Source organism: Sebastes fasciatus, chromosome 12 (assembly GCF_043250625.1).
Source record: "Sebastes fasciatus isolate fSebFas1 chromosome 12, fSebFas1.pri, whole genome shotgun sequence".
Taxonomy (NCBI): Eukaryota; Metazoa; Chordata; class Actinopteri; order Perciformes; family Sebastidae; genus Sebastes; species Sebastes fasciatus.
The window spans coordinates 21,404,419-21,414,951 of record NC_133806.1 but is presented as its reverse complement, the minus strand read 5'-3'; the positions used below and the strand labels follow the sequence as shown (position 1 = coordinate 21,414,951).

General features: G+C 40.7%; 2 protein-coding genes across 3 annotated transcripts; both read left to right on the top strand.

The window, feature by feature from the left end:
• The first annotated feature begins 317 nt into the window (after positions 1-317).
• Positions 318-2,597, top strand: LOC141779350 (trophoblast glycoprotein-like). Its single transcript, XM_074654133.1, has 2 exons — positions 318-585; positions 795-2,597. Exons 1-2 carry the CDS (start codon positions 326-328, stop codon positions 1,750-1,752), a joined length of 1,218 nt encoding a protein of 405 aa, XP_074510234.1. The 5' UTR covers positions 318-325; the 3' UTR covers positions 1,753-2,597.
• Positions 2,598-4,454: 1,857 nt separating this feature from the next.
• kdf1a (keratinocyte differentiation factor 1a) lies at positions 4,455-8,464 on the top strand. 2 transcript variants are annotated; one of them, XM_074654131.1, is made up of 4 exons: positions 4,455-4,828; positions 5,157-6,202; positions 6,572-6,646; positions 7,730-8,464. In XM_074654131.1, exons 2-4 carry the CDS (start codon positions 5,176-5,178, stop codon positions 7,828-7,830), a joined length of 1,203 nt encoding a protein of 400 aa, XP_074510232.1. In that variant the 5' UTR covers positions 4,455-4,828; positions 5,157-5,175; the 3' UTR covers positions 7,831-8,464. The 2 variants fall into 2 exon arrangements, with proteins under 2 accessions (XP_074510232.1, XP_074510233.1); XM_074654132.1 differs by having other exon boundaries at positions 4,457-4,828; positions 7,745-8,464.
• The last annotated feature ends 2,069 nt before the right edge of the window (positions 8,465-10,533 follow it).

The following is a 10,533-nucleotide window of genomic DNA, read 5'->3' as shown; positions in this document are numbered from 1 at the left end:
CTTATTTTGGATGTGCTGTATACAACGCTCCCCTGGCAGACTGGTGTAGGTCACAGGCTGTGGATGCCCTGATCGTCCTCTGTACCTTTAAGGGAACCACGCACCTTTTTCATCCAGCAGACTCTGCGTGATATGAACTACCATCAATTTACGGGAGCCTTTATTCCCAGCGTGGAGCACATGAGAAGGGGTCGATGCTGGAGAACTCTCCGCAGCATTTGATTAGTTTGAGAAAACAAAAGATCAGAATTTAACTTGTTAATCCACATGGAATTAAGTTTTTATTTCCTGCTAATCTTTGTTTTTAATTGAGTATAATTCAGAGATGTGTGCTTTTGCAGTCCGGGTGTTTTTGGGAATCCTCCTCTGTGCACCGTACCAGTGCTCGGAGTGTCCTTTTGGCTGCGAGTGTTTTGCCGTCACTCGCACAGTGAAATGTGTTTCTAAGGATCTGCTCACGGTGCCACAAAGTATCCCAGGATTTGCACAGACTCTCATCGTCACAGGGAATAATATTCACCAGATTGGACCCGATTCCTTTACAGAGCTGGAGAATGTCACCAACATCATTTTAAGCAATAATAGGTGAGAATGTCTGTGTTTTGTTTTGTTTCATTCATGTATATTGAGCCATATTTGGATAATATGACTAACTTTGTTGATGTGTATCTAATAAATGGCCTCAATAATGTTTATTTCTCTGAATGTGTTTTTATTTGTTTACTCTTGAGTTGTGTTTAATATTGATAGTAGACGTCTAAAGACAGATGTTACAGTGTCAGTCATCTCCACAGGATCACAGAGATGGCGTCCCACAGCTTCTCAGCCCTCATCAACTTGCGCTTCCTGGACCTCAGTGAGAACCAGCTGGCCCTCATCCATCCAGAAGCCCTCAGCATACCCGGCAGCCCCCTTCAGGAGCTCAACCTGAGCCACTCGCTGCACAACTTCACCGCCCTGACGGACCTCACCACGGCTCTGCGCTGGGGTGGCCTCAGCGGGCTCCTCCGCCTCGACCTCTCCGGGAACGACCTGGCCCTGCTGCCCCCGGGGATGTTCTCCCACCTCCCAAACCTGCAGCAGCTTTTCCTCACCAACAACTCCCTGATGGCCGTCTACAGTGGAACCTTCTCTGGCATGAACCACCTAGAGCTGCTGGACCTCACACACAACATCTTCGCGACCTTTAGGGCCGACGCTCTGCAAGAGCTGGAGAAGCTCGGGAACATCCGTATCCTTCTGGGCGACAACCCCTACACCTGCTCTTGTGAGATCAGTCATTTTGTGGCCTGGTTGAATGAATCGAGAGCTCAGGTGGATGTGGACGCTGTGAGGTGTGCCTCACCAAGAGGGTTGAGCGACATCCGGTTGCGAGGGCTCGGCGTCCACGCCATTGGATGTGTTGTTGTTCCAGTCCAAGCAGAGGTGGCTGACCTCACCCTGCAGACGTCCTACGTCTTCCTGGGGCTGGTGCTGGGGTTTGTGGGCATGGTCTTTCTCTTCGTGCTCTACCTGAATCGCAAAGGTATGAAGAAATGGATCATCGAAATGATGGATGGATGTCGGGACGTTCTGGAGGGATATCACTACCGATACGAGCTTGACTCGGACCCTCGGCTGGGGCAAATCTCTGCAGATAACGGTGGCAGCAGGGCGCGAGGGCATTTAGGATTAGCTCTGCCGAGTGACACCTGTATTGCTCAGCTTCCTGCAGACACACAGGTCAAACAGCTGACAGCCTCTAACCTATGATCATTTGAGGAAGATGTAGATGTGAATAGTTTAAGCAGGTAGATTTACAATTCATGTTTTTGAGCTTCCTGTACATACTGCAGTTATAACTGATAAATCTCACCTTAAAAGTGCCTTTGTGTTTTCGAGGCACTTGTATCTGTAAATTGACCTTAATATTGTGTGTAATCGATTAGTTGTCAACTATTAACATAATCGGCAACTATTTTGATAATCGGTTTGGGTAATTTTTTAAGAAAAACATGTTCAAATTCTGTTATTCCAGCTTCTTAAATGTGAATAATTTCTAGTTTCTTTACTCCTCTATGACAGTAAACTGAATATCTTTGAGTTGTGGACAAAACAAGACATTTGAGGATGTCATCTTGGGCTTTGGGAAACACTGATCTACATTTTTTCACCATTTTCTTACATTTTATACCAAACAACTAATCGTGAAATAATTAACAGATTAATCAACGATGAAAATAATCGTTAGTTGCAGCCCTATTTATTATAAAAGATATAATACATACATGAAAACTAACATCCTGCATCTCAATTTGTGTGGTTTCTATACATTTTGGTATTAGTATGACTTTAAATATCTTAACATACTGCAGAAGACTGCCAGAAACATAAATTACATAGATGGTAGCTCAATGGCATGACAAATGTATGAAACTTGAATCCATAGACACCCAGTTCATTTTGATTTTATAAGATTAATCCTTAAATAAACATGTAGCTTTATTGTGCTAGAATGTTACCAGTATAGTAATATTAAAAGGAATAGATATTAAATCTACTGTATAATATGAAACTTGTATTTACATGAATTATAAATAAAATCAACTTTTGATGTATTTAACTTTCTTGTGCCCCTGTTTCATTGTTACTGCAGTGAAACCACAAGATACTACCACACTACACAGATTCATATATTTCCCCAGGTGAGGTGCCCCCACTATTTCAGCTCAACGAGCGGATGATTAAGTGTTTCCATAGAGGGAGAAATAGGGCAGAATGAAAGATATCGCTTGGAAAACACCTGCTGGCTCTGCAGCTGTGCACCTCTGTATGCACGTCACACCTACCGTGTATGTGTGTGTTCACAGCATGTTTGTGCACATGTGAACAAGTCCACTTGTCACAAACCTTATGAAAAAGCAGTATACTTCAAGTTTACTTTATGAAGTATACTTAAATAAAGTTCAAGTATATATTTCCCAAGTATACTTTATGTAGTAAGTATACTAATATCAATGTACTGGTATACTTATAAGTGTACTGCTTTAATATTTCTTGGGACTAAATTGGCCCACTTTTTATTTGATTAAAGTATACTTTTAAGTATACTTTTAGTGTAAGATTAGTAAACTTTGAGTACACAACATTTAAGTCTTATTTTGTACTGCAACTATACTATAAGTATACAGATAGTGTACTAGTTTTATACTTGTAAGTGTACTACTTCAATACTTCTTGGGACTAAAATAGGCCCTCTTTTTAGTTTATAAAAGTATACTTTAAGTGTAAGTATTGTACTGATAGTTTACTAGTTTTATACTTGTAGCCCACTTTATAGTTTATGAAAGTGCATTCTAAAGTATACTATCAGTAAACTACTAGTTTAATAGTTTTTATACTGCAAGTATACTTGTATATATATCCATAAAACACAATTCTGATGGATCACTCATATAGAATCTTCTTAACCTTTCTAGGGTATTTACTTAATTATTAATTATTTTTTTCTACGTGCTGTTTTCTTTTTTCTCTACATTTATTTAATTAATTAATTAATTAATTTATTTATTTATTTATTTATTTATTTAAGGTTTCTATCTTACCACTATGAACTATACTACTGTAGTGCTTATTACTTTTAATTCTAACTAACTCATACAATTATTTTTTAAATTATTTTTATGTTATTTTTTCTGTAACTTCACCTCTAGGGGTGGGAAGAAGGTTGGACTTGTCTCTGTGTGGGAGTGGGAGACGATGTGTGTATTTATGTATGTACATATTAAATGTTGAATGTAAGATATATATTTTGTTTGTATTATGGCATCGGTGTTATGTTTTGTTATGTTTGTTATGCTATGTTTGGAAAAAAAGGAATAAAAATAATTTCCCCCCCCAAAAAATAAAGTATACTCTCAGTAAACTGCTAGTTTAATAGTTTTTATACTGCAAGTATACTTGTATATATACTTGTAGCCCACTTTATAGTTTATGAAAGTGCACTTTAAAGTATATCCAGAAAACTACTAAATTGTTTTTATACTACATGTATACTAACTTATAATTTTCTTAAGTATATCTTGAAAAAAAGATTAAGTACAAGTATAAGCCAAGTATACTTAGACTTTTCTGTATACTTGTCAGTATGAGCCAATGAGCCAACTTTTGTTAAGTATCTCTCTGATAAGTACATAAAAAGTAAATTTAAAGTATACTCTTTTATTCTAAGTTTAAAAGAAGTAAAAGCACACTTGATAAACTTATTTTTGGTATAAGGGCATGTAATGAATTTCATCATCAGTTACCAATGTGATCTTACTATGGAAATATTTCACTTTTAGATCAGATTTTTGCAGAAATGTTCTCATTTTTTTCTTTGTTTTTATTCTCTGCTCATCTTTTATTGTCTTGTCCTCCTCTTTCTGTTGTCTTTTATTGTCTTGTCCTCCTCTTTCCTTCTTTCTGTGCTCTTATATCCGCCTCGCGTGACGTCACGGCTCACCTGTGGGTGGGTGTCGGATCTGGGATTAGCTGTAGCCGCAGGTAATAGCCAAACATTGGGAGACTCACGGCAACACAGGACTATAGCACAAGACAAAAGTTTTACAAAAACGGAGACGACGCTTAATGAGCTGAGTTGTTCGCTTGAGTCAGCCGACTATAGGTTTGCAGAGTGTGTTGTTTATTGGAAGTCACCTGGAAGTCTGTGGGCGTCACAGATCTTTCAGTCTTTCTTTCTGTGTTTGAAGCGCTAGCAGAAGTTTTCTCTGTGTGAGACTTCCGCGGTTTGCTCGCCGAACAAGTTATCCGGTGATAAAAGACAACCACAAGTGTTTCTTCTTATGCGGTAAGTGAACGTTTTGTGAGTAAAACTAAAAAAGGTTAAATGTTGAATGAGGTTTGGTGTGAACTATTATTCCTGAAGGCCAAAACAAGCTTTAAGAGCCAAATGATTATCAGGCCAAGCAATCAATGCACTCAGGTTTATTTACATTCTCTGAGTTTCCTGGGAGGTTGATAAACTGGCAGCTTGTGTGTTTATACTACTCTTAAATGCATGTTACTTTAATGTGTCATGGTGTGTTTATTGCTGCAAGCTTGTGTGGCAACAAAAAAAGGGGGTTGGTTTACACCTGGTTATTATTTCTAAAACATGCCTCTCCCACACACACCAGGTCCCAGGTATTCTGAGCCATGCCTGGCCACAGCACAGGGGCTCCCCAGGTGTCCCGCCACCACAAGCACCACAGCTCCAACTCCAGGGCAGACAAGCACCGAACCGGTCGGACTATATCCAGGGACAGCACGGCCAGCCAGGAATCCTACAAGGATCCTCACGAGCATCACACTGACCACTCCCGGTATTCAGAGAACAAGTACGGTCGCAGCAAAGGCCACCCGAGGAATGGCACCAATCGGGGCTCGGAGACTATAGGATTTATTCCTGGGTCGGCAGACAACGCGCCTGCCAGCAGACATGCCTGTGGCTCCTGTGCCTCCATGGAATGGAGTGGCTGCAAGGCTCTTATCTGCTGTGTACTGACCTGTGGATTTTATGGCAGCAGAGAGCCCTGCTTGCCTGTCAACGAAAGCTCCACAGACCATCCCCCTAAAGCGGGCAGTGAGCCTCACCCTCCCAACGGCATGGCTGTGAGCAACCCCACCTGTGGCGTCCCTTTGGAGTCCAGCAAGTCTACCAAAGCCTCCAAGCTGCCCACGAGCGACAGCTTCCGCTACCCAGATGTGCGCATCGCAGGTCAGACGGTCAGGTACACGGTTGCTGCCCCCAAACGAACCCGTGTGGCCGGCAAGGGGGAAAGCCAGCGGCCCATCAGCAACACCAGCCTGCTGTCCCGCGAGGACTATGACTTGGACGACCTGAGCGACACGGGCACAGACATTGACTCTCTCATCACCAAGAAGCTGCTGGAGCTCTACGCCCTGCACCAGATCGACCAGCTGGCCAAGTGCACCTCCGACTCATCGTTCTCCCGCAAGACCAACGAGATCAGCGAGCTCATCTACAGCATCGCCCAGGACTACAACCTGGAGGAGCAGGAGGCCGAGTGCAAGCTGGTGCACGGGGTCATCCGCATCAGCACGAGGAAGGGCAAGAGGAACAAGAGCCACCAGTCGACGGGGCAGCGTCCCAACGGGAGGAGCGACGGGACTCTCCCCGACAGCGGCAACGAGACCATGACCAACACTTTTAGCAGTGACTGTAAGACTGTCATGCAACATTTTTTTTAAACCAATTAACATTAATAATTACTGCTGTATGAGTATTTCTAACAACTTTTTTTTCACCACCATCTGGCTGCAGCACACTAAATATACCAATCTGTCTTCCCTAAATGACTCATAGTGTCGGTAGGAATGCTGCTTTTGTTTGGCTTTTAAGCCCTAATACACCAGGCAATGACCTAACAATAATTGGTTAATCTTAGGCATGTTGATACAGGTACACGCCGTCTTGTATTGCACAATAGCCCAGATGACCGGATTAATTCTGAAATGACAGTGCATTAATGTCTGTTGATGCTCCTTGTCTGCTTGTGTTCATTTTTTGTCTTTTCGTCCTGTGCTGCAGTTCCAGAGGTGAAAGTGTCAGAACAGACGCCATCGGATGAGCTGGCGAGGAAAATGAGACTTAACAGCGGGAGAAGTGAGTACATAACTTGCACGCAGACACATTTATGTCTTCCTTTGGGTCGATGTAAATCCACATGGGCTGTCAATTGATTGAAATATTAAATTGCATGGTTGTCAATAGTTAATTGTGATTAATCGCAAATGAATCGCACATTTTTTTATCTGTTCAAAATGTACCTTAAAGGGAGATTTGTCAAGTATTCTCAGCGATGGGAGTGGGCAAATATTCTTGCTTTATGCAAATTTATGTATATACTTATTATTGTAAATCAATTAACAAAACAAAACAATGACAGATACTGTACAGAAACCCTCACAGGTACTGCATTTAGCATAAAAAATATGTTCAAATCATAAAATGGCAGACTGCAGCCCAACAGCTGTAAGTGTGCTGACTTGACTATGACTTGCCCCAAACTGCATGTGATTATCATAAAGTGGGCATGTCTGTAAAGGGGAGACTCGTGGGTACCCATAGAACCCATTTTCATTCACATATCTTGAGGTCAGAGGTCAAGGGACCCCTTTGAATAGGTCTTTGCGGTCTATTGTACCTGCTTGCAGCTGCAGGCATGTTCTCACCTCCTCTCTACTTTCCAGTAACATACCAATCTTAAACCAGTGAAAGCCCCACATTCCTGCCCTATTCTCTGCATATCACAATCCCTCCGCTCATTAGCCGCCTCCTCCTCCTCATCTGCCACCTTACACCCACCCATCAATCTGCCTCGTTCTCCCCCTCCAGCTCAGCGGTCATGCTACACCACCTGCCACAGCGGCGGATCGAGTCGCATTAAATACATGCCACGTAATGTCCCGTGGTTTATTATGTAGTTTTAGCGAACAACTTGGGTTACAGATGTATTTTCCGCGCAGCAGCCTCTCTTTTTTTGTCGTTGTTGTGCGGAGAGGCGGTTTAAAAAGGACGGGGTGTCCTGTTACATGTCTTTGAATGAGGGTACACCACAATTGTGTGTTTCCACAACTTTCACATCGTGGCCTGGGAATGTGTCAGCGTCTCGTGTGAAACCTTTGTGCATGAAATGTAACATTTCCTTCTGCTTTTTTCTACGTTTTTATTTTGCATTTAATAAAGCTCCTTCTCTCACAGCGTTCTCCTCCAACACCGCCACAGCCTACTCGCCCTACCACCACGGCACCGAAACAGACTTTTCAGGCGCTCCTCTTCTCCTCTGAAGGGCGACGCAGACACAAGTGATGTAGCCAACTAGATGGACGATGTTATCCTTCTGCTATTGTTTTGTTGTTGTTGTTGTTGTTGCTGTTACTGAGTGGAGCACCTTTTACCCTGGGCGGTGGTACTTCTGTTTTTAGTGGTCCGGCTAATGTTTGCTATTGGAGTGTCATTTAATAAGTTCGTGGGACCTTTTTGCTCTCCAGCAAATGACCCAGCTGAGGAAACAATTATTTTTTTACACAGGGAAAGACAATGCAGGTTTTTATGTATTTGTATGCAGCGTTTAAAGTTGTTTTCAGAAAAAGAAACATGACTACACTCCATGCAATCTCAGCAGTGAGGCCGGAGGATAGAGACTGATGGTAGAACGTAACCGTCCTCATTCTTGTCTGTGATTGTTTATACAAGCCATTGTGCATGTACCGTACGTATGTATATATGGGCTTATTGACTCCTGCCAGCTAGATTCCTTGAAAGCATGTTTTGACTGTTTGACTGTTTGATTGTTTTAACTGTATTGTTAAGCCATATTTTGATGTACATATTTTTATGTCAATGTTACTCTCTGGGTTTTTAAACCGTTTTTTATTCAGACAAGTCCTGTTTTTAACAAAATAAAAAGCTCCTTGCTTGTTTATGCCTTTTCATGTGCACCCAAGAAGGAAATATCTTTATAGTAATGGTGTTTAAGTCATCTATAGCTCATTTTAGCTTATAGAAAATTAGCTTTTCATCAACTTGTTTGTTCTTTCTCCACACAAGCCAAACTAATCTATTCATGCAGTTTGAATATATATATATATTTGAGTTGCAATTATTTTCTCTCATATATCAACAAGTCTTTCTTTTTGTAATGCTGTGTCTTTAGCCTACTTTTCCTCTTTATCTCTTTGGATTATTGTTGTCAGGCTCATCTCCCCGAGGTCACTGTTGTGCCAGGCAGGCTTATTCCGCCCTCAGCAAAAGAAAGAACTCGTTTGGCTGGTTCTGACAAAAAGGAAATAAAATCCTGGGGTTTGTCTTTGTCATTTATAGTAGAGGGAAGAAGCAGTACACAAAACCGGGAACTTATCCTGAACTCGGGGTCAAATGAACTGAACTATATGAACCAATAATGTATATTTATGCAAGATATACATTAGTTTTAAAAGTAGTTTTCCTTTTAGACGACAGTTCTGTAGTTGTCGCTGCCACCTAGTGTGTAATAATACGCATATAATGAGCACCAAAGACACAAAAACAAATGTGAAGACTTCAGAAATGTATTGTAACAGCACAGAATAGGGCAGATAGCTACACCAGCATCAAGAGAATGATTATAAAACATTCTTGGAACAATGTGATTTATACTGAAAATAGGTGAAACGTATTTGTAGAGAATCTGAGGTCTTCTGTGCCAAACGTTGAGCTCTTGTTGCAGTTGCCCTGTGTAACCCCGTTTCCTCTGGCTCTCTGCCCCCGCCGGCACATTCCTGTTTTACCTGTATGAGGTGTCATGCAAAAGCTCACTGTTTCACAACTAGCATACCACAGGCTGGGACGAATCATTCAGAGGACTTGTTCTGTATCAAATCTAGCCTGCAGATTGTTAACAGTAAGCTCAGGTGTTTTTAGGATAATTGATTTAGCATTCAGATATTTATATCTCTTATATTTTGAGCATGAAAAATGTGATAATTGTTTTGTGTGGGGCTTTTATTTTGTTAAATATTTGTGTTTGTAACAAATATGTCAGGGTTCAGTTTAAGTTCACTTTTTAAATGTTGTCCGTGTGGTTATAGTTTCTCAGAGTAAACATGTGACTTCCACTATTATCCATGAGAGGGAGACAAAGTACAGACTAATAATGCTTTAATGTGTGGTGATAACAGAAACATATTCCTCAGTCTCTCTACCTTACTGTGAAGTGGTTTAACTTTCACATGATTATGAAGTCTAAGGAGAAAAATAGTCACCATTGATCTGCAACACTAACTGTAAACTTTGATTTCATCACAGTTTGGTAAAACAAGAAGGAGAACACAGCGTGCATGAATCATATGTGGTTTCCTATGAGTTTTAATACTAAATACGACAGACAGTGCTTCCCAACCTTTTTCCATGAGGGACCCCTTTACTATCATTGAGTAAACTGACGACCCCTGACTAAGTGACATATTTTATGGATATTTCATATTATATTCAATGCAGTAACAGTAACAGTACAGAACAACTGATAAACTGTACAATTAACCCAAATAGTCAATACGCAATAACTGCAGGAAGTTTGTGTAAAACGAAACTTGGAGGATTTTGAGCAGATTATTTCCTGTGAATATTGCATCAGAGAGGAGTTTTCCTGTTATTTTTAGGAATTTATAATACAAATCTCTGTATTATGTATTTTTTAATTAAATTTGTAACAATCATACCTACTTAATAGGCTTATTTTTTTCTCAAATTCTGTTTTCTCCTGCCTTGACCATTGTTCTTTTAGCTCTTTGGTTGTTTTAACTGCGGACTTTTCTAATTTTGAAGTTTATATCTTAAATAATAATCCAATCTTTTAGTTTTCTTAACAGAAATGAATGAAATACTGAGAAAAAGTTCAACTGTATATTTTTTTTTTAGTTGTTTTACACCCCTTAAAATCAATAATGGCCTTGCAACCCTCGGTTAAGCTTTGACCCCATGTTGGGAACCAGTGACTTACTGGGTTGAAA

Coding starts and splice junctions, on each gene's coding strand:
- kdf1a (XM_074654131.1), top strand. CDS start 5,176: ATGCCTGGCCACAGCACAGGGGCTCCCCAGGTGTCCCGCCACCACAAG. Junction 6,203..6,571: donor CAACACTTTTAGCAGTGACT/GTAAGACTGTCA, acceptor CCTGTGCTGCAG/TTCCAGAGGTGAAAGTGTCA. Junction 6,647..7,729: donor GAGACTTAACAGCGGGAGAA/GTGAGTACATAA, acceptor CATTTAATAAAG/CTCCTTCTCTCACAGCGTTC.
- LOC141779350 (XM_074654133.1), top strand. CDS start 326: ATGTGTGCTTTTGCAGTCCGGGTGTTTTTGGGAATCCTCCTCTGTGCA. Junction 586..794: donor ATCATTTTAAGCAATAATAG/GTGAGAATGTCT, acceptor TCATCTCCACAG/GATCACAGAGATGGCGTCCC.